The sequence below is a fragment of the Chiloscyllium punctatum genome, chromosome 5 (genome assembly GCF_047496795.1).
Source record: "Chiloscyllium punctatum isolate Juve2018m chromosome 5, sChiPun1.3, whole genome shotgun sequence".
Classification (NCBI taxonomy): domain Eukaryota; kingdom Metazoa; phylum Chordata; class Chondrichthyes; order Orectolobiformes; family Hemiscylliidae; genus Chiloscyllium; species Chiloscyllium punctatum.
The window spans coordinates 56,749,034-56,773,457 of NC_092743.1; the positions used below are offsets into that span (position 1 = coordinate 56,749,034).

The 24,424-nt window shown below is 39.0% G+C and overlaps 1 protein-coding gene across 2 annotated transcripts in view; it reads right to left on the reverse strand.

Moving 5' to 3' along the window:
* LOC140477100 (EMILIN-2-like) overlaps positions 1–24,010 on the reverse strand; it is an 87,087-nt gene extending 63,077 nt beyond the window's left edge. Inside the window, exons 1-4 of one of the 2 annotated variants that reach the window (XM_072570381.1) lie at positions 23,391–24,010; positions 22,605–22,730; positions 12,946–13,112; positions 3,410–5,350 (exon numbers count right to left, since the gene is read on the reverse strand). In XM_072570381.1, coding sequence (XP_072426482.1) covers positions 3,410–5,350; positions 12,946–13,112; positions 22,605–22,730; positions 23,391–23,584 — 2,428 coding nt within the window. In that variant the 5' untranslated portion in view covers positions 23,585–24,010. The remainder of the gene's footprint in view (positions 1–3,409; positions 5,351–12,945; positions 13,113–22,604; positions 22,731–23,390) is intronic. The other variant, XM_072570380.1, reaches the window with a different exon arrangement.
* Positions 24,011–24,424: the final 414 nt, after the last annotated feature.

Sequence of the window (24,424 nt, forward strand, 5' to 3'; positions counted from 1 at the left end):
AAATGCCACCCCCAACCAGAAATGCAACTCTACCTCCCCCCTCTCCCCGCCCCCCCCCACCTCACACTCCTCTTGCCACCCTTGCTAACTTTCCTACAGCAGCTATATCCTGGGACACTAAGCTGCCAGTCCTGCCCTTCACTGAGCCAATTTCTATTAAACCTATGATATCCCAGTCCCATGTTCACAACCGTGCCCTGAGTTCATCTGCACTACCTGTCAGCCTCTTGCATTGAAATAAATGTTGTTTAATTTATCCGTCTTATCTCGTTCTTTGTCTTGCTCTTGCCTGCCTTCACTATTTGACTTGCTCCTCTACTCAACTGTACCAGCCTCAGCCTTCTCTTTTCTTATTGTTTATTATATTGTGTATGAATGTTTTTGTTCTCTTTGCACTTTTGTGTTTCCTATATTTCATCATTTGAACACTTTCTGTTTTATATGACAATATAAAAGCTGTTATGGGACAATTTTAAGCTGAACCTTCTTTATGTTGTGATGCAAATACTGAAGCAAGGACTCAAACATTGAAACCCATTATTACTATCTTAAGCAGCTGTTGCAAATTAGATCTGGCTTGTTATAACATGTGTATGTTGTACAGCAACGTTTTGTGCACTGTCGAGTTAGCACTAAACATTGCCTTTCTCGGCAGTATGCATTATTCAGACAGCTGTGGCTCAGATCTTGTTAAAAGAAAGCTAATCTTAAGGAACTTGTAAGAAGTATAACAAGAGATTCTGAGGTAATTAGTATCAGATGTTTGACAGAACATGCCCCTGGTTAATGGTATCATAAGATACAGACATATATAAAATACTGGTGTCAATATTGGAATTGAATATTAGCCATAGCACTGCACACATAACAAGATTGTTTAAGGGACTATGAACAGAATTCTTATGCATTTGCTAATAAAGTTTATAAAATGCATTTTGGTACTTCACGCTTTCTACTTTTTATTTCGTTTTCTTCTCCATTTCAGGGACAAGTCAAAATTATTCGAAGTGTTAAAGTTTGAGCTAAGTGTACTCATGCAGAATTAGATCATTATATTACTGGCTAAATGTAGGCCTTACATCATGGGGTGTTCACTTGTAACCTAAAAAGATCTGGAAAAAAACTTGTTCCACATTATCCGAGCACCATTGAGACATTATCCAACAACCATCTGGTTGGGAAGCAAGCTTTGTACTGCAGCAGGCTACAAAATGGTCACGATTTATTCATTCCAACAGATGTTTGGATGATGTAAGTAATGAACTCCATGCAGTATAATCGCATGAATTCTGTACCTCACCACTCCCAAAGTTCCCATTGACTTTAGTGCCAGGTTTTACAACAGCACCTGCTATCAACCTCCGAATCGATTTCTTCACGGGTTTGCTGTCCTGACTTTTCATGCAATTGTTGTCATAAGATGATTACATTGACAAGCACCGCCCTGTATTTTGAACTTTAGACATGACAAAGGGTCAGAGATAACTAAGGAAAATATTTTTAGCAATGTGGGCTTGAAATTGGAAAGCTCGCCTGATTGCGATTACAAATTCAATTGCTGTAAAAGTTAATATGATAAATATTGGTTAAGAAAAGAATATAGAGAAATAGTGAAGAAGTGTTTGATTACTCCTAAAAGAATCAGCACAGACTTGATAGGCCAAATGTCCTCCTTCTGTGCCGTACCATGTTACAATTCCATGAGGTGGTTTAGACACTTGGTCAAGGAACATATGTCTGTGCATTTCATGTTCGGGTCAATCCACCCTTACACTGATAGGTTTCCAAACAGCAATTTAGTTTTTCAAACTTTTGGTCACTTATATTGTCTTCATCTCTTTGCAGACTCTTAATACATTTTTTATTGACTCGTGAGATGTGTGTGGCGTTGGCTTGTCAGCATTTATTGCCATATTTATGTCAAAAATCAGTACTCCTGCAGATTTCATCACCTAAACTTTTTTTTTTGTTTTCATCTGCTCCATGGAGTCAAACAGCTTTTCAAACTTGTCCAAAAGTCCAATTATTCCAAAGCCTCAGATCAGGCATATTAACTTTCCCAGTGTTAACCATGTTGACTGTTTTAGCCAGAATTTACTTTTGAAATCATAATAATACTCTTAAAATTGACATGGTGTTAACATTAGGTGGACAATGGCAGATGAATTGGTGCCTCCAGTGCCAAAGGAACAATTTTGAGCACTCAGGAAGAGAGAGGAACTTGGAGCAAAGGCCTAAACTTCATTGTGGAACTTGAATAAGGCACTCCATGGCTCCACAATGAAAATTAAAATCGTAAAATCACTTCCTTTTTTGGGCCTCTTCTAACTTTGAGTTTTCTTCCTGGAAGTAGATTTTCCAGAGATTCACAATCCATTCCCTACTTAAACCCAGAGTTAAAATAGTTGGCGGGCCTTAATCAGAACAAATCTGCAAATTTAAAAGGGGACCCCTGCTAACCTTCTGAAGTTGTTCCTGTTGCCTCTTCACACCAGCAAGTTATAATCATAAGCTAAAGGGACTGTGCGGTGTAATGGTAGCACTCCATCTGAGCCATGAGGCGGCCCAGGTTCAAGTCCCATTTGCTCCAGACGTGTTTAATAACGTCTCTGAACAGGTTGATTAGAAAATGCCGACAATCATAAGTGGTAGAATCGGTGCAACACTTTGGCTGCTAAAATTTATAGCTGATTTTAACTAGCTGGTTCCCAATGAGCAGCAGAATTATAATTGTACTTCACATCTTTGATACAGGAAGCTACCCCAAAACATTGCCAAGGGAAAAAAGCTCAAGTGTTTACATTCTTTTTCAGAAGTAACTAACTACTGTCAGTCTTGGACATGACTCGTATATTTAAAAGTTTTCATTAAAAAAATTAAGAGTTGGCTAAGATACATTTCTTCCTTGAACATCACTGTAAAACATCACTGGGAAAGCAGTGATGAGTACTTCTATAAATAAATGTAGATTGAAGCTACTGTCAGGGCTAGATCTCAGTGGGACTATGAATATTTCTGCTTGACTGTGTAAAAGCATTATAATAAAAGATTTTAACTTTCCTAATTTGGGTTGGACATTAACACAATGTAGTTTTTTAAAATCAATACTAATGTTAGAAACTAGTACATGCACATTTTGTGGTTCCTGATAGGAATAATGATAGATGGTCATACATCAATTATAGCATAAAAGTTTAAAGCATATTACTCATAGTACAGTGTTTCTCATAGTTTATTAATATCAAACCATATTAATGATCAATATTTCAACTGGATATATGGTAGGTGAGTATATGGAAGAACATCTAATGCAACTCAATACCTCATATATACTTCACAAAGGACAAAATACTGGGAAATTCAAGCAATGTGATGAGAAATAGTATATAGTCAAGTAAATGATTCTTACCTGGAACAGGCTGAACAGGAAGCAAAACGTCTGTCTTCTGAACAATTTTTGGATCTTGGTTTGAAAATCGGTGAATGGCACTTTTCAACAAATCAATTTCATTGGAATGTGATTTCACAGTTTCATTCATCTGATGGGCACAGTTCCAGAGACTGCTGACATGTTTGTTCAGACCATCTTTAATTCTCTGTAGACTGGTGGAAATGTTGTCTAGTTTACTGCAAACATTTTCAATGTGGGCCACTCTGCTGTCAACATAGTGGACTTCTTTCTGGATTCCCTGAGCATGATCTTTACATTTATCAATGTCGTGAGTAACCTGCCTTGTTAATTGGTCCAGTTGTTTCTTCATTTCATTTAACTGACTGCTATTGTTTTTCTGGAGTTGGGATTTTAGACTTTTATCTGTTTCATGGAGTTTGTAAATCATATCCAGAAGTTCTTCCTGTTTCTTTGTTAAGGTGGACTCGACTGTTAAGAGTGTTTCATTATTCCTTGTCAGACCTTCCCACTGTGCTTGAACAGATTCTCCAATAGCATTTACATTGACTTTTAATGAGATGATTTCTCCTTGTATCATCTCTAAGTCTTCATTTTCTTCCATCATCTTGAGACCTTCACGAACTGTATCATTCAGAGCATTAAGGATAATTAAGTTTTGTTCTGTTTTTTGCAATAATTGTTTGTTGTCATGTTTGCATGTTTCTAAATCCACTTTGATGTCCTTCATCTCTTTTGTTACAGAGGCACAACCAGTACGGCATAAATATTCTAAATCATGCAACCTAACCTCAACATAATCCATCACATTATTGATGTGATCTGTACTGAAATTCAGATCACTTCGCTGTATTGATTCCTGTTCACTGTCTCTTGCACCAGTTAAAGTTATGTTGCTAATTAATGCAAAATCATTGTTATGTTTTGTTTCTAAGAATTGTACTCTCTCTTTTACAAGTTCTTTGACACCATCAACTTCATTTTCAATGAGTTCTCTAAGAGTATATTCGATATAAAAGCAATGCTCTTCAGCATTTTTCTCTGTAACATTTATTCTAGATTCAATTTCCTCTAACCTCTCACTAAAAATATCTTCCAGATTAAGAGTAGTGAAACGTTCTAATTCATTATCCAATCTGGCATTCAAAAGCCTGTTAGCATCAGCAATTCTGTACACCTTTCGATCCATGTTGTTGAGTTGCTGTCTTAAAGTGGCTATGTGAGAACAGCAGTTGAAGTACCCAGGTGATTGTAGAAGATGATTTCGGAGATTACTGATCTCCTCTCTCAGTCCAGCTTCTTTTTCATGGAGCAATTCTTCTACATGTTCATAGTTTGATTCATTTTCTTCACATTGCTCTTTTAGTGACATTAACTTATACTCACAGGAATTTTTCAGATCTGCAAATTTCTCATCAATACCTATCATTAATTCTTTCTTGAGAGTTTCAATTTTACTATCAATGTAAGACTGATAAAAGTCTCCATTGGAAAATGGAGAATAAGTAGAAACAGGTGCTTGGACAGCTTCCATGAGCTTCTTCAACTGTCCATTATGTCCAGTAACCATTCCGTGTAGCTCATCTAGCATATCACCCTTGGCCTTCAATGTATCCTTCACCTCTGTGAGTTCAGACATCACCTCACCCATTGCTGATTGATAGAGTGTGTCTCCATTCTCGTGGACGACCGGAATGTGGGAAGTTTCAAAGCCAACAGCACTGCTCGGCAGTCTCAGGTTGCTCAATAATGTTGCAACCATTTTACTGGTATCTTCCTGGACACTATGCCTCAGATTGTCACTCAACCCTGTTACTGAGGTCTGCATTTTTTCCAGAACCTGGTTAAGGCGCTGTACCTCATATTCCAACTGTTGAATTTTTTGGCCCTGGGCATCAGTCGACGGCAGTTTATGAACTTGGCTATCTGTAGATTTGGGGACTTAAAAAAGCAACATTAGTTAACATTATGCTATCTACTGTACTCTTATCTGTACAGACACAAAAATAGTCAAAGAAAATATTTTCAAATTTGATTTTTAAATATATAAAATCATAAATAATACATAATAAATCTCATTTTTAGTCTGCTAATTACAATTGTAGCAGAATTATAATGTGACCTCTCTTACGACCAATACCAAATAGCCATCCAAAAAAATCTTGTCCACAATAAGAACACCATGAAAGTGTTTCAACTTCCAAATACAATCATCAAATACAATTAAATGTCAATGCTGCAATTTTACATTTAATCACGATTCAATTTCTTCTCACTTCTCCAGTTTCTAGAGTGAATCTTAAACATTTGATTGTCTACAATTCCCATGTATACCCTTGATCAATATTGCCAATATTCAAGTGATTACAATGATTCCTTTATCTGACAATCTAGTCTTGGTAGTTCAGAAATGTTAAGAAGGTTGAAAGAGTATTGTTAAGAGAAATTTGATTAAATTGGACTAATGTATTAAAATATATCTACAAGAAATATACATTGTACAATGTCCTTTTCACAAGCTGTCCCAAAAAATGGGGTTTCACAAGTGACCTGTAAAAAATAGCATTACATTTTATATCTCTATATAGAATGATAACAGGACATTTGGTCTATCGACAGTACTGGATCTCTGAAACAGCGACTCGACTAGCCCCCTCCCCTCAACTCCTATCTCCTTTCCCATAGCTCTGCAATTATTTTCTGTTCAAATCCTTATCCTTTTGAAAGCCCTGATTCTGACTACCTCCACCATACTTCCAGGTAAATGCAGTCAGGTCCTAACAACTTATTGTACTAAAAGATTTTTCATTGTTAATCCAGTTCGACCTCACTTTTCATATCCCTCAATTTCATGAATTATTTGGATGGTGAAGAGTATGCTCAAACGTAATGTTAGTGCATCTTTCTGGAAAAGATGCAACAAACCAATTTTACCCACAGTGTATTAAAAGAATAAGTGGGAAAAGCAGGAAGAGGTTATTGAGTTGAATGATCAGCCACAAACGTAATGAATACCGCAGCAGACTTGGAAGGACCAAATTGCCTATTCCTTTGTTTCTATGTATTGGTGACAATTCACTAGAGTTTCAAAGGAATGAGAGGGAATCTGACTGAAATGTCTAACATTCTGACAAGGCTGGACAAATTAGATGCAGGGAAAAGTCTAGACAAGTCAAGAAACGGGGTCACAGTCTCGGGATACAGCATAGGCCATTTACGATTGGGATGGGGAAAAAATATTCTTTACTCAAACAGTACTGAACCTGAGGAATTCTTGACAACAGAAGACTGTGGAGGCCAGGTCACTGAATATACTCAAGAAAGAAATAAAGTTTAGATTTTAAGGACATCAAGTATTATGGGGAGGAAGTAGGAATATAGCATTAAGATAGGGGACCAGCCATGACCATTAGGAATGGTGCAGCAGGCTAGAAGGGCCGAGTAGTCTTCTCCTGCTCCTTGTTTCTATAATTATGCAGCAGAATGGTGATGTCCAAATAAGACATGTGCAATACTTAACAAATCATTAATACTGATTTGATCTTGTGTTGCTAATAGCAATGTTGTTATCTGTGTTTGTAATTGTCCACTTGTCCACAGGCCTAATGCCACTTTATCCCTAGCTATGTGTTTATTAATTTAAGGTAGGACAATGTGATTGACTTTTGTTTGGGTAATTTGATTTAGATTTAATCGGTACATTTTCAGCAAGCTAAGGAGCCTCAGACATTCCTTGAATAGAAGAACACAAGAACCAGGAGCAGGAACGGGCAATTCAGCCCTTTGAGCCTGCTCAGCCAAAACAAACCTGTTTTCACTTCAGCCTCAACTCCAGTTTCCTGCCCACTCCTTTCCTGGTGATGATAGTTTTCCTATTGTAACCTATTCATTGTGTGCAGTTGATAAATTCTCTGACAGAGAGGAAGAGGTCACCAGGAAAGAGCTGAGGAAAGATCATTTACCACAGTTATAGAATACTCTAAAGTTGTCTATTGGGCCAAGATATCCATTTTCCAAGATACCTCTTTAATCTAGGCATGACCCCTCTTTCAGCCATGAGTACTGCATCCTGCTGTGAAACCACAATCATCACTGCTACCCTGTAATATTTGGTACATATAAGGAAAATGATACTTCATTCAAGTAGCAGTAACTGTGCATTATGCAAAGCTTATAATTTCAAGCAAGTTTATGCTCAGACATGATAAATAGCTGTCTTCTGAATTGAAGAAGTCTCCCTTCTCTTTACATTTGATGTCTGAAATTGGTGTTGGATTTATTTGAAGATATTCCAATGTGTTAGAAGCAACTCTGTGAAGCATTATGCTTTAGTAGGGTTTGATTTTGTTGTTCCCTTTGAGAATATGAGTTTATTTACTTCTTTAGTTATCAGGCTGGAGTCCGCAGACCTCCATTGTTTATAAAGACTTTCCGGGGGTCAGTGAAATAATATAAATGCATCCAATTGCTGTGATGACATAGGTAGAACGCCTGTTACATTTTGTTGACCATCACAATTAATAGTGATGACCCAATGGCAGAAAAGTCTCAGTGTATGCAGTGTGTCTGCAATATTCTAATTCAGAAAGGATGGCCAACTGCAATGGATAAAGAGAAGTCTGAAACACTCAGAATTGTGCAGTAAATGAGAAGTGACAGGTTACAAATGAAACAGTGTTAGTGTACCCTACAGGCACTTTCAAGCTGCTTCCCACTCCTGGAAGATATGGGGTGTCATTAGTATTATCTGGGAATTTTATTGCAGGTTTCAGCAAGAGAGGGGTATAAATTTTTCACATCATCAATTATATCAACGTACGTGAATCAGATATCCCCAGGAGAATTTCACACAGTTCATTTAATAGGACTCTGGTGGCTTTCATGTTCCAAAACATAAATCTGCAAGATATCTATTGCACTATAACTTCAATCGAAAATCTGTGACTAATACATTTAGAAAGGGATCCTTAATCAAAAAATGCTTGAGAACCAATAATCTAGTGTGTGAAATACAAGAAAGGAAACAATTATCAATGTGGTTGAAACACATGGGATAATTAATATAGTCAATATCAATAAGTAAAATCCAATAATGATTTCTACAATACAGAAATTTTGAATATGAAAGGTTAGGCCATCATGCCTGTACCAATACTAGTTTGATGTCAGCGCTTCAACATTAATCATGTTAAGACCACAGGATGTAGGAGTAGAAGCAGGCTATTCAGCCCATCATGTCTGCTCTCTATTCAAGGAGATCGAGGCTGATCTGATAATCATCAACTCTACTTTCCTGCATTATCTGTATTACTCTTGATTTCCTTACTGATGATAAATCTGTCTACCTCAGCTCTGAATGTACTTAACGTCCCTTAACAGCCCTTAGTGGTAAAGGAATCCAGATTCACTACCCTCTGAGAAAGAAAATTTCCCCTCACCTCTGTTGAACATGCCATGCCTCATCCTGAAATTATGCTCTCCAATCTTAGACTGCCCCATAAGGGGAAACAACCTTTCCGAACCTAGCCGTCAGGTCCCGCAACAGTCCTGCATGTTTCAATATGGTCACCCTCTCATTCTTCTAATCTCCAAGGAGTACATGCCCAACCTACTCAACCTCCCCTCATAAGACAGTCCCTCCAGACCTGGTATCAGCCTCAAGTATCTTCCTTGGACTGCTCCCAATTCCAGTATACTTTTCCTTAGATATGAGGCCCAAAACTCTTCAAAGTATTCCAGCTATGGTCTGACTAGTATCTTGTATAACTTTAGCAAAATCTCCCTAACGTTTATAATCCAATCCCTTTGAAATAAAGGCCAACATTCCATTTGCCTTCTCTATTACCTGCTGAACTTGGAAGCTTTTTGTCCTTCATGGTCGAGGACTCCTAAATTTCTCTGTTCTATTGCTTTCTGCAGTCTTTCTCCATTTAAATAATATTCTTCTGGTAATCTATTCTTCTTGCCAAAGTGCATAACCTCACGCCGCCCCACATTATATTCCATCTGCCAAGTTTTTGCTCACTTGCTCAATCCATCTATATCTCTCTGCAGACTCTTTGTAACATCCTCAGCACTTGCCTTCCCACCTTTTGTTATTGTCATTCACAAACTTGACTTCAGTACATTCACTTTCCTCATTCAAGCAATTAATATATATTGTAAATAACTAAGGCCCCAGCACTGATCCTTGTGGTACTCCACTAGTTACAGGTTGCCATCCTGACATGCTGCCTTTACCCAAACACTCTGTCTTCTCTGTCAATCCTCTATCCATGCTAATACACTAGCTCCAAGACCATAGGCTCTTTCTTATTAAGTAGCCTAATCTGTGGTACCTTATCAGACGCCTTGTACCCAAGGCAGTCAGCACAGTGGACAATTTCCTCTGCAAAACCCAAAGCTAAACAGCACAGAATGATAAACAAAGCTGGTCTTAAAATCAAACTTGGTCTCAACCCTAACTTCCAGGCGCAACCTTTCTCCTCAATCTCCTAGCATCCCCCAATCCCACTCTAAAACCAAGGAAATTTTTCTGCAGACCCCCATGATGTTTTTGCCTGATCTGATAGTGTGCCCTTTCACTCTAATCATATTCTGAGGCAACTCTCAGGGGCTAGACAGTATGGAAAATAAAGAGCATGAAAGCATGGGAAGGGTTAAAGCATGAAGACCACTGGCGATCTGTTGCAAGGGGTCTGTGGAATGTTACACTAGTTAAAAGGTCACTGTGGCAGGATGGGATAAGAATAGTGGAATGCTCCTTCACCAATTAGCAGAGTAAGGTTGGGGCTGAAAGGTCACTATGGCAGGCTGAGCCAACAACAGTTAGTAAAGTCAGCCTCACCTGCTAAATATCATCATGGCAGGTTGGGACAGGTTGTGACAATAAATATTTAGGACATGACATTAAATATTTAATTAATAGTTAGTACAGTCAGCCTGCTTGAGACCCTAGACAATAAATATCTAATCAGTAGTTAGTAGAGTCAGTCTGCTTGAGACCCTTGACAGTAAAATATCTAATCATGACATTAAAATAATATTAAGTAGGGTCTAGGATGGAACACCATTGTTGCAGAGGTGACAGTAAAATGTCTAATCGTGACATTAGAATAATATTAAGTAGAATGTAGGAAAACACATAGTGGCAGAACTATAGAGATAATGGGAACTAACATCATTGGTTTATTATATAGTTGGAGTGAGGTAATTCTGATTAACACAGTTGGACATGCTGATAAGCTAACAAAAACATGATAAAACAGGTACAAAGAGCCACGGATCTTGAGGTTGGGGGCATTCACGAATTTGCTTTCTGAGTGTCACGGCTTTTGTTTGCAAATAAAAGACCTATTCCTGAAGAACTCTCTGTGTCTCCTGATGATTCTCTACATTTTCTCAACGACAACCAGCGTGCATAAAATTATTGTCAACAGCATGACTTGGGTGGATTTGAAACCTGCTTCCTTACCCCAGCTATGTTAAGGGGTTAGCGAGCTATCGGTAAGAAACTGCCTTCGAGCAGAGATTTCAAGAAGAAACAACCCTGACTATATGATAACTCTTCATTAAGCAATTGGGAGGAAGAAAACTGTCTTGTAGATTATAACAAACAGGATTGATGAGGGCAGAGCGGTAGATGTGATCTATATGGACTTCAGTAAGGCGTTCAACAAGGTTCCCCATGGGAGATTGATTAGCAAGGTTAACTGTCACAGAATACAGGGAGAACTAGCCATTTGGATACAGAACTGGTTCAAAGGTAGAGGAGACAGTCATGGTGGAGGGTTCTTTTTTCAGACTGGAGGCCTGTGACCAGTGGATTGCCACAAAGATCGGTGCTTGATCCACTATTTTTTGTCATTTATATAAACGATTTGGATGTGAGTATAAGAAGTATAGTTAGTAAGTTTGCAGATGACGCCAAAATTGGAGATGTAGTGGATGGCGAAGAATGTTACCTCAGATTGCAACAGGATCTTGACCAGATGGGCCAATGGGCTAAGAAGTGGCAGACAGAGTTTAATCCAGATAAATGTGAGGTGCTGCATTTTGAGAAAGCAAATCTTAGCAGGACTTATACACGTAATGGTAAGGTCCTAGGGAGTGTTGCTGAACAAAGAGACCTTGGAGTGCAGGTTCATAGCTCCTTGAAAGTAGATTTGCAGGTAGATAGAATAGTGAAAGTGGTGTTTGGTATGCTTTCCTTTATTGGTCAGAGTATTGAGTACAGGAGTTGGGAGGTCATGTTGTGGCTGTACAAGACATTGGTTAGACCACTATTGGAATATTGTGTGCAATTCTAGTCTCCTTCCTATCGGAAAGATGTTGTAAAACTTGAAAGGGTTCAGAAAAGATTTACAAGAATGTTGCCAGGGTTGGAGGATTTGAGCTATAGGGAGAGGCTGAACAGGCCGGGGCTGTTTTCCCTGGAGCGTCGGAGGCTGAGTGGTGACCTTATAGAAGTTTACAAAATTATGAGGGGCATGGATAGGATAAATAGACAAAGTCCAAAGTAGGAGAGTCCAGAACTAGAGGGCATAGGTTTAGGGTGAGAGGGGAAAGATATAAAAGAGACCTAAGGGGCAACTTTGTCACACAGAGGGTCGTACATGTATGGAATCAGCTGCCAGAGAAAGTGGTGGAGGCTAGTTTAATTTAAAAGGCATTTGGATAGGTATATGAATAAGAAGGGCTTAGAAGGATATGGGCCAGGAGCTGGCAGGTGGGACTAGACTGGGTTGGGATATCTGGTCGGCATGAACGGGTTGGACCAAAGGGTCTGTTTCCATGCTGTACATCTCTATGACTCTATGACTCTATATGGGAAAGTTTAACCTGTCTACAAAATGTTCAAATTCAATGTCAAGTTTTGCCCAATATTGTTGCTTACACTGAACATTAATCACTTTTATCATGAAGCAGAAAACATGCAGCCAGAACAAAGTGCACATGCAGTCATTTATCTCCAGTGCTGAAGAACTAAAGGAGTGGTTGAAATTGGAGCTTTCAGTTAAATATTGGCAGATTGTCAGAAATGAGTTAAATTCTTTCAACTGTGTAAAGCTTCCTCTGTGCAAACACTAATTGTTCTGAATTTTATGTTAGCTTTGGTATTCTGAGAGGACTTTAGTTCAAATGATGGACATGTGTTCTTTGGCGAGTTACCACATCAAACAAAACCAATAAATAAACTAAGCAAGCCAATGACTAGACTTAACTTACAGCACCATATACAAGGTAGTTTATTCATTTTTAAGCACTTAATTATTTATGTAAATTCCACTCCAGTAACCAAGGAATGACTCAAATAGATAAAGCAGATGCCAATTCCAGACCGCAGTGAAAACCCTCTATCTCGGTGTATAATGATGATTATGATACATTGGTGATCTAGATAAGCAACAAGGAAGGATTTATAAGGAACAACTTACCAGTAATTAATCTACAATTTTGCAAAATTGTCCCTAATTTAGTATTATCTTCTTTTGTAATCATTTAAAATAATAATCAGGTACAAATCATAATCTTACTAAGATTCCTTTGTCTTGGGGCAGAAGATGGCAGTGGAAAATTTGCAGTCTGTTGTGACCGGCCATTCTTGCAATCTTCACCCTTATATCCAGGGCAACACCTCCACTCTAGCTGAGTCACCACCTTGTATGCAACCTTATATAGAGGACGGAAATGTGTGCGATATCTAATTCAAAAAACATATGAAGAAAATTGTTCACATGGAAATGTATATAGCAACTTTAACATCTTTTACTTACTCCAATATGTTCGATTAAGAAAACACTGATTGTTCAGACCCTTTTTTCAGAATTAGGACATCCAATTCCTCTATATGGTGGAGTGATAGTGTCTGAGTCATAGCTTTTGCATCCCACTTCAGACTGAAAGTGCATGCACAATATGGTCAAACAGGCTGAGCATCAATCTCTAAATCACTCCAATATTCACCACTAGCAAGGAGTAAGACTGAAAAAGACTGCTGGTCACTCACATAATGGAAAGAAAATTGAAGCCTCTGCCATCACTGTTCTTAGCTCTGGACTACTTTACATACATAAAGCTGTATGTTTCCGCAGCAATTTGGTCACATTGGATTAGCTGGGGTTCAATCCATGCTTTGACTGAGGAGGACTGGGGCCTATCTCTTTTCCCTACACTTGGTGAGATTGTGGTATTGTGGGTCAGACCTGAAGTAAAAGATTTACGATAAGGTTTTAATGAATCTTCATTAATTCCTTTCTATGGTTTCACCATGTTTTAAAATCAAAATTGTATGTTTTATTCTTCAGTCGTCCAGCCAATTTACAGGTTTAGCATATTTCCATTGCTTACTTTTAATGGATTATGTATAAATTGCAAAGTAGTTTTCTTTTTCCTTTTTTTAAACTACCATCCTTTCCTTTAAAGTTTCCTCAGCTACTTTGTTCCTTCATTCTATTTAGTACCTTATCACTTAAAGTATGGCCCAGAGTGTACAGCTCCAACGATGGTAGAATTGTCAGTGTTCCCCAATCATGATTGACAGCAACTTTTGCCAAAATATGCACAGTTGAATGTGAAAATCTACAAGTTTTTGTCAGTGATTCCATACTTCTCCACAGAATGCCCAGTTGAAGTCTCCACTGACTGCAATCAATTAGAAATCATAAAACTGATGAGAACTTCCATTTTCTCATTATTAGTCTGGCTGCAAAAAACTCCAAGAAAGTTGTATCTTGTTAAATGAAGTGTAATTGGGATTTTAACAGCATACTAAGTTCATAATTATTGCTGAACAATTTGTCTAACATTGCAGAAATGAATTCTATGTTCATGTAATATCAAATTTCTCTTATGTTGGATAAAATTTGACTTTTCAATAAAACAATCAATACTTTTAAGTTGATTGACATTCCGGTTTCCAGTAATCCTATCTGTGTTCTAGTTTTTATTTCAATATGTCTAAAACAATATTAAAAAGAGACAGAGAAAGTGTTTTTAACTTTCAGCATTTGCTGCCTGTGAGAGTTTTTCAATGTAACATGGCTGCTTGGCATACACCTCCTAGCCCTGATCCAGAGGATGGAAAGCAATGGCAAACCACCACTGACAAAACTGCCAAGCAAACAGCTCAGAATGAAGCAACATCAGCAGACCTTAATTCAAGGATCTGCCTCTGAGCGGAGCAGACATGATATGATTTAGCTGCTTAACCTAGTTGATGACATCTTTGCTCCTAGACTCCTGGGACTCACCTTGACTTGATGCCAGATAAATATACATCAAGAAAGATAAAATCCTTGTGCCAGACATCACTAAATTGTTATGGGTCTTTTTTTGTAGATTAGTGGCAATTGTTATTGCTTTGATTGGAGTGCAAAATTCAAGCATCATTGTACGCCTCTTTTTCCAAAAATGTAGCACCAAATATTTCTATGTATGAACTGTATTTGCCACCGACAATACTCATTTAACTAAACATCTACATGCTCCTGCAATTTTGCTCAAATCTACCATGCCTCCAAATATAGTATCAGCAAACTTTAATAACATTTCTTATTTCTGTGCTTAAATAATTAATCCAACTGGAAAGCAAAAGTTAATCCCAGTCAATATTATCTATGCTTAAACGTATTCCATTAGGACACACTGTGATTATCTGAGGAGCAAGTGCATGGGTTAAATGTAATTCAAACAAGCATTAATGTTGCTGATAAACATAATTTCATTCAACAAGAGAAGGCACAAGTCTCTATTTAATCATAGGAAATTAAGACTGGATGAAGTTGCAGCGGGTGACTATTCTGGAGATAGTGATCATAATACAGTAAGATTTTGCATCATTATTGAAAAGGACAAAGATAAAGCAGGAGAAAAAGTTCTAAACTGGGGGAAGGCAAATGTGAGAAATTTGACAGATGTTCTGGCAAAAGAGGACTAATCACATCTACTTGAAAGAAAGTCAGTGGCAAATCAGTGCGAGGTATTCAAAACCACAGTTGCCAAACAAAAAAACAGAATGGTACTACCAAATCTGGAGTCCCTTGATTATTCAAAAGCATACAGGCAGGATAAAGTAGACATACAGAATGCATGACAATATTTTGAAACCTAAAATTTCAGGCAGCTCAGAGCAGTATAGGAAGTATAGGATAAAGTGAAGAAGGAAATTAGGAAATCAAAGAGGATATAAAGAAAACTGACCAATAAAATTCAGAAAAATCCAAAGTTGTGTGACAAGTACATTAAGTACCAGATGATGACTAAGGAACTGGTAGGGACCATCAGAGATGCACACGATAGCTTCTACATGGATGTGGGCAGGGTTCTAAATGAGTATTTTGTCTCAGTCTTCACAAAGTAATGAGGCAAATGTTTTATTTAAAAAGGAAGAATGTGAAATATTTTTTAAAATTAGCATAATGAGAAGGAAAGTACTGGAGGGACAGACCTAATTGAAAGCAGCTAAATTTCCAGGACTGGAGGAATTGTATTCCAGGCTGCTAATGGAAGCTGGTGAGGAAAGATCAGACAACTTGAGGATCATTTTCCAATTGTCGCTAGGTATTGGTGAGATACCATAGGATTGGAGGCCTGCAAGTATTGTACTATCATTTAAAAAGGATGCAAGAGATAATTATAGGCTGGTAAATCTGACCTCAGTGGTGGGCAAGTTACTGGAGTCAATACAGAGTGACAGAATTAACTGTTAGTTGAAGGGATCCACAGATTAATCAGCCTGTTTTTTGAGGGGAGGTTATGATTTATTTTTTGCGACTTAATTTAATCTGTTGAGGAAGTAACAATGATTGGTGAGAGTGGATACTGTCGCCATGGATTTTCATAAGGTCCCACATGGCAGACTGTCAAGAAAAATTAAAGCCTGTGTGGTGAGCTCGATCCAAAACTGCCTCAGTTACAGAAACAAAAAAGGGTATTGGGGTAATCAGCAATGGCTGTCTTCTACCTCTGAATGAAAAGCAATTTCCAGTAGTGTTCCATAGTGCTCAGTGTTGGTTCCCTTGCTGTTTGTGGTATATATTGATTATTTAGACTTAAATGGTATGATTGGGAAATTTACAGATGACACAAAAATTAGCTGGATAGTTGCTAGTGAAGAGGATGGCTCATGACTCCAGGAAGATATCAATGGTTTGTTTAAATGGATAGAAAAGCAGCCACTGAAATTCAATCCAGAGAAGTGTGAGTTTATGCATTTGGGGCAGCAAAATAAAGCAAGAGAATACACAATAAATGAAAGGATGTTGAGAGGGATAGAGGAAGTGGGAGACCTTGAGGTGCATGTCCACAAGCTCCTGAAGGTGATAGGACAGATAGCTAAGGTGGCAAAGAAGACATATGAAACACTTTGCTTCAATGGATGAGGTATTAAATACAAAAGCAGGAACATGATGTTTGAATTATTTAAGACACAAGTTAGGCCACAGCTGGGGTTTTGTGTATGGTTTTGATCACCAGAGATTTACAAGAATGTTGCCAGGACTTGGAAATTGCTAGTATGAGGAAAGACTGGATACCCTAAGGTTATTTTTCTTCAAACAGAGGATGTTGAGAGATGACTTGATTGAGATGTAAAAATAATTAGGGGTTTGGATAGAGCAGACAGTGAAGACCTGCTTCTCCTCATGATTAATTACCAGGGGGCACAGATTTAAGGTGATTGGTAAAAGAATTCAAGGAAACATGGGGGAAAACCTTTTCACCAGAGAATGCTGGGTATTTGGACTTCATTGCCCAGTTTAGTGTTTGAGGTGTAAACCTTCAATTCATTTAAGAGGAACCTATATCTGCATCCAAAATGCTGCAATAGACCACGTACTGGTAAATGGGATTGTAATGGGCAGGTAGTTTATTTAGCCAGTATAGTCTCTTTATGTGCTGTAACTTTTCTGTTGTTCTATCTTCAATATGTATTTATAATATATTATTTTCTCTTTTGTTCCATTTTATCGTCATGTATTTTATACAGATATACATACAAACATTATACTTTAATCAATCTTGTTAATATTTGTTTTGTACTGAACACAGTTTAACTTTCAAACATGATGGCAATTGGAAATGCAACCTCAGCAACACATTGAGGTAACCTCTAACATGGTACATTTGTTGCTGAATTATTTACCTTTCTCACACTTTTACCATGTTTCATAGAAACAAATGCATGCAGGATCAACACATTAATGAAGATCATTACTGAGTAACCATGAATAAATAGGAAAGGCATGAAACAAATTCCAGCCTGTTTACTATGCCTTTTGATTATTGCACTGCATTGCTTAGACATAGTTGCTTTGATTGAATGTCTATACTCTTCAGGATATACAAGATACACTCAAACAAAATAATGCAATGTTGCAAATTGTATTATGTGAACACCTCTGAAATACCGTTAGTCTGTACAGTGAAGTTGTGCAAGGTTTATATGTCTTCTTTCTCATTGTACTGTAGCAGTAATTTATATCTTATAAAATTAATATAATTGATCTAAATAATTGTTGTCTATAATCAAAAGTCTCTGAAACATAATAGTAGGTAAATCTATCTACCAAGTTGAGCTGTTTCAAGAACTTAAATTTCTAACTACCAAGCGGAGCTGCTTCACTTAAATTTCAGCACTTGAGTGGTTAACCATGCCTAATCTGCAAGTATTTATGTATAACGTTTTAATTATTTCCCTGCAGCTGATGTTTCTTGTAATTAGCTGAAGGGTATGGGGCCACAAATGATTAAAAGGTATTTCAATTTATAGCAATTCCTTCAGCTGCCCGTTCCAACTGGCTTCTTATCAGTTTTAATTACAGGGTTAAACCACAGAAATGCTCTGGAGAATTTGAAAGGATTTCCCTTGGAAAGTCTCCCTATCTGATCAAATCTTTTCCATTCATGGAGGAACGTTTATATCAACACGGACATGGAAATTTTGCACTCAAGAGATACCAAGCAGAAGGGGATTATTTTAAAACAGCATAGCTCCTTTTGAAACTGACTTTACAGTTTTTGATTTTTAAAAAAATTTCAGATCTCAAATGTGATTCAAATGTTATAGTGATTCACAATCGTACTCCTCTAGTGCTCTATTCCTGAAGGCAAGCCAGAAATAAAAGATGTGGCTTTTATCTGCCCATTGTCACACAGGGATGGGGTCAAGATGCAGGTGGATAGAAACAGACAGCTGTACTCAACCCATCCTGTTCCTAACTTACATAGAGGCCTGAATAAGGTAACACTTGTGTTGCATGTTTTTGTTAGCAATTGAATGACAATGTCAGAGTTTATAGTGCCAACACTAATAACATTCATGGGCTCACAGCCTCCCAAGGTACTTCACAGCCAAGGAGGTACTTTTGAAGTTACATGCAAATTAATTAGAAAGGAAAAACTTTGTCATTTTTATGATTTTAAAAAAATATGGAAGGTTTCAGCAACACCACAATGTTTCAGTGTTGCGATGTTATTGCAACATGGAGGAAATTATTAAGTTTTACGATGATAAAGTTTCTCTGGCAACTTTACAGAGGAGGCAGCCATTTTTAAACCACACCATCCTCTGAAGCATTTTAACTGAATAAATTCTCATACTATTACTTCAAAGAAACGTCGTGGGTTTCAGAACAAATTACTAAAGTCTACATTTTCTTTCCAATTTTTACCCATTTTTTCCTGAAGAAACTGGCTTCTAGAGAGGCTGTACACACTTACAAAACATCTGCTCATCTGTCGATAATTCACGTGAGTCTAGTCAATGAATGTTAGCATGCGACAACAGTTGTGAACATCTCAGCTAGTGTGATCCTTACTTAACCTTCACACACTTGCGTTTTCCTGGCGACTGTCTGAATAGCAATCAGGAGTGGAAACGCTGAATAATTTTCCATTCCTAAGTGAAGGTTGCTGAGACTAACTGTTAAGGCACCTAACTCTGTCCTGTATGTGTAAGGAAAGATGGTCTCAATATTAAGAAGGAATATTTAAAGAATAATAGGTGATGGGCTTTCCCCTCCTCCAAGGCGAGAGTTGTTAAGGGATGTCAGCAGCACAGGAGGCATTTGCATTGATTGACAGGTGGCAAGGTTTCTGTTCCTCACTTTGGAGAAGTTCTTTTTCAGAGAGCTCCCAATAGATCAGATGGCAGCGCCAATGTAGTCACAGCTATGCCAACAGGAGTAGTGGCCACTTAGTGTGAATGCAGGCAATCTGCCTGACCTAAGCCAAGATAGAGGTAACATTGAAGATAGAAGATTAGAGCAGGAGGAGGCCATTCAGATTGTCGCAGAGGAGACAAGAGAGGTTTTGGGGATAGAAAGAATGATCTGGGGGTCTTGATGGAGAAGGCAAGGGTTAAAGACATCCCAAGAACGCACAATGGCTCAGTGGTTAGCACTGCTACCTCACAGCCCCAGGGACCCAGGTTCAATTCTAACCTTGGGTGACTATCTGTGTAGAGTTTGCACGTTCTCCCTGTGTCTGTGTGGCTTTCCTCTTGGTGCTCTGGTTTCCTCCCACACTCCAAAGACGTGCAGGTTAGGTGGATTGGCCATACTAAATTGCCTTGTAGTGTCCAGGGATGTGCAGGCTGGTGGATTAGCTGTGGTAAATGTGATGTTATGAGGATGTGGGTCTGCTTGGGATGCTCTTCAGAGGGTCACTGAAGACTTGATAGGCCAAATGACCTCTGCCTGTAATATAGAGATTCTGTAACTCTACAAGATTAAGTTAGGTAACACTTAGGATAGACCTTGATCAGGAAATAGGGCCAGTAATGGAATTTCTCCACTCTCTATTTGTCCCCCAACCAGAGTCCAAATAGGGAAATCTGCACAGATATTAACCCCCCCCTCCCCAAACCCACTACCACAGCACCCCACCCTCCCCTGCTCATTGAGGCTGGATGTCCAATGTCTATAAGGGCAGCTAGTAGGGTATGGAAGATGGACCTAGGTTTCTCATGCACACCTCCACCCCTGTAAATGGCTGACAGGAGTAGAGTGGGATCAGGGCGATGTTGGGAATTTTATGGCCCCTACCACAAACTCTTATAAGCAAATCCACCAGCAGCGGCCCATAGTATTCTGCCCTATGATTTAATTATCTCCAGAACCAAGAGCAATCTTATTGGAAAGTTTTGACTTGCAACTCCAAATCTTGAATGTGGCACCAAATCCACACAGATTCTCAGGCCAGATTAATAATCTGTGTGATCAGCTAGTGATAATGGACCACAAAAAGTGTTGATGATCTGGATTACAGACACACACTGGCCCCAAGAAATAACTGAGCTCTGTCCTTAAAGTACCAAACTGTGAGTCATTTATCTGACAACATAAACAGTGTTCTGTATCCGCAGTCACTAATCTGTGTTGTAGCCTCAATTCACGATGCCCACAAAAATTAATGACTGACAAGAGTCTGATCTTAGGTAAACAGATTCTTGCTATTAAACAGAATTTGGTGAATGGGATTGAGCATAGTGAACCACCCATATGGATATTCTGGTTTCCTCTGTAACTTAATACTTCAATATATGCTAATGTGGACTACACATAGAAGATCAGAGATAAGCACAACTGAGAAGATGTCCTGTCACTATTTAAGGAGTAGAAGACATAGGTGCAGAAATAGGCCATCCAGCCTATCGATTCTGCTCGGCCATTCAGTGACATCAATGAGACTAATCAGATAATCATCAACTCCACTTTCCTGCATTTTTGCCATAATCCTTGATTTCCTTAATGCTTAGAAATTTATCTATCTTAGCACTTAATGACTCAGTCTCGTCAGCCCCTCTGTGGTAGAGAATTCCACAGATCAACAATTCTCAGAGAAGAAATTCCTCCTCCTTTTTGTCGTAAGAGGGTGACCCTTCACATTGGGTTTATACCCTCTGGTCCTTGACTTTCCCATAAGGGAAACAATTTTTCCACAATTACCCTGTCAAGCCCTCTAAGAATCTTATTTTTTATAAGACCACCATTCATTCGTCAAACTCCAAAGGTTACAAGCCCAACCTAACAAATCCCTCTTGTTACATAATCCCTTCATTCCCAGGACAAGTGAACCTTCTCTGGCCTGCCTCCAATACTAGTTCATATATTTCAATAAGGCTGCCTTTTGATCTTCTAATGTGGACTACACATAGAAGATCAGAGATAAGCACAACTGAGTGAATATGTTTAATGCTCTAAAATGTCTATGGCACATAATCCTTTGAAGGTGTTTCATATCTAAAGTTTCAATAGTTCAGCTTGTGGAAGGGTTATACTCATGCATGTTTATATTGGTAAAACTTTTCTCATGTCAGTAGCATTTCTGCGGGTCTCCCTGGGATAAGAAGGGCAGTGTTAGCAATCTGATAAACTTGGAATGACACATCCCTAAACTGACCTAAAAGTAGTTAATAGGCTGAAAGGGGATGATACCTTTGCTTGAAGGCATTTAACACTCCCCGACCAATCTGCATTTGACACTGGCGCCAAAGGCCTTTGCAGTCAGGCAGGGTGGAGTGGGTTATGTTTGGAAGGGCGTGCTGGGGGCCTACGGAGCGAATCGAAATGTTTTCATGAGCACTGAAACGGAGATGATATCTGCATTTAGAGGAAGAGAAAGCCTCTCCAATTCTGCTGGCATTTACACTGAGCTAAACGGGCTGCAGGCGGCAGTGGACGAATTCAATTTATGGGTTAATACCGCCACTCGGATATCAGAATTTCACAGCAGGACCACACACCGTGGATCTGGGTGTTAACAGAGCCAAACCAAGAGCAATCTGTAATCGTATTTAATTTGACAAAAACAGCATTGTTTACGATTTTTCCTCTCGGTGCTTGGGGTTTGAAATAGAGAAGATACAGCGACAAATGGGTTTGCAATCCTATGTTTACAGTAGTGGAGCCAAGAAAACTTAGTCCAGATGTTTAGCTATAAACATATCGGGTTATAATAACGATTTATCAAGTGGGATGGTACATCGTTTTATTGTTGGATTTCAGTCGCTGTTGGTGACTCGGTGAATTAAGGAACGTATTAAAAAGGAGAGTATAGTCTGGGTGTGATGCATGTTATATTTTGAGGAGAGACTGAATTTGCCCTGTGACCTGTAATGTGCGCTATTCCAGGCCAAATCTTCGTGTTCCCTCCTTCAGCCTCCATCAACCGGAGCGGGTCGCTTCCTACTTACCGCACAGTAGGAGGGCAATTGAGCTGACCCCAGGGGCAGGGCTGGTATTCCGGCTTGATGTAACTTGCTGCACTGTCCAGCACCGAACATGTCACGTTCTTCTTCACTATGTAAGCACACCAGTTTCTGCAGGAGCGAGGAGACAACACACACAGACACATGAGAGCCAGAATGGACTGTAGATAACAGAGGCGCGGGTAAAGCTAGTGGCGCGACAGTAAGCCAGCTCCCCACACAGCGGACACTCATTGTGAGGGAACGACTGGGAGTGTGTGTGTGTGTGTCTGAGATACACTTTGAAACTGGCTCCACTCGCCAGTCAACCTTGGGCCAAGGGAACAAAGGTGAGGCAGAAGTTAAATATTCCACTCAGCATCAATTTAAATCAAATTGCTCCCCATTTTAAAGTAAATATTTATATAAATAAATCTCACGGTTTATTTTGCCAGAAAGATTAGATTAAATCAGAAGATGTTGAAATGAAGAGGAGTGAACACTCTTTGTGATCGTTGGTTTAAAAAAGTCACACCCTCCAGAGTGGTCTGGCCAAAGTGCTGGACTTATTTCCACCGCCTGAGCTCTTTCTGCCAAATATAATGGGAGACAAGAGTATTGGAGCCTCCCGGTGCCTCAAATGTATGTATAGTCTTATGAGTAAGAAATGTTAGATCTCCATATGTGGAGACTGGACAGAATCGAATTGCTCTAGTGACTACGTACCTGTACCAAAGTGTTTCTTTAATGAATAAGGTACATTTTTGACATTTAAAAAGAAACTGGACTTACTTGTTGCGTCCTGTGAGTCTGTTGGCAGCTTGCCGGGGTGGGGACCTGGCCGAGTACAGATGGTATCTGGAAGATGGAGGTGTAGCTTGTACATGGGACAGTAAAAAACTGATCAGAATCACAGAGCAGCTCAGCCAAACCGCCTCCCTCTCAACTCGTCTTCCGGTCATTGTAACGGGACAGTTTTCCAACATCCACTCTCTTCGGTAGAATTAGCGATCGCTTTAAGCAGAGACCCACCGCCGAAGCTGCTGTGGGGAACTGCTGAAGGGAGCAGGCTCTGGCGGTCAGACTGGGAGTGGACTTGCCCTGTTTGAGGGGACGCCTCCGGCGTGGAGAAATGCGGGTTTTTCCTGTAGCCCTGAGCGGATTTTTTTTTAGACAATGACGTTAATCTTTCTACACTGGAGCTTCAGACACACCACTAGGAACTCTGCTCGTTTTTTTTTAAAAACAAAAAAAAACTTGGCTTAAGCCCCATCCCAAACTCTTGATGAGAGGCTGCCTGGTAACCTCACTACATCGGCATAGACAATGTCTGCTCTCGAAATCTGGAACAGGGAAACGAGGTATAAAGAGACACAAGCCGTCAGGTGGAGGGAATGTGGATGGGATGCCAGTTCACTTTCTCCTGTGTTTCACGTCGCACCACGTCCGTTATGAAAGTAACTTTCCTATAAACCCAGAACGAGTTGCCAAGAAACTTTCAGTTTGGAACCAGCTCGCTGTAAATTGCAGATCAAAAATAGCACATTTGGAATCTTGGCAGAACAGCTCATTTATTTGGTAATTGTACTTAAATATGATATTTGACATGATATTGAACCTTCCAAGGCTAACATCATATGGCATTTATCGAGATTTAACGGATGCTAATCAATAAAAAAAAAGCAAAATGACTTTGGGCAGCAAAGCTCTGCTGATATCAAGAATAGTCAGGAACTCTATATAAGGAAATATGGTTCAACAGGGATCTGCCAGTTATGTATCTGTGCAAGCAACTTTACACAATAGGAAAAGCATGATGTGCAAAA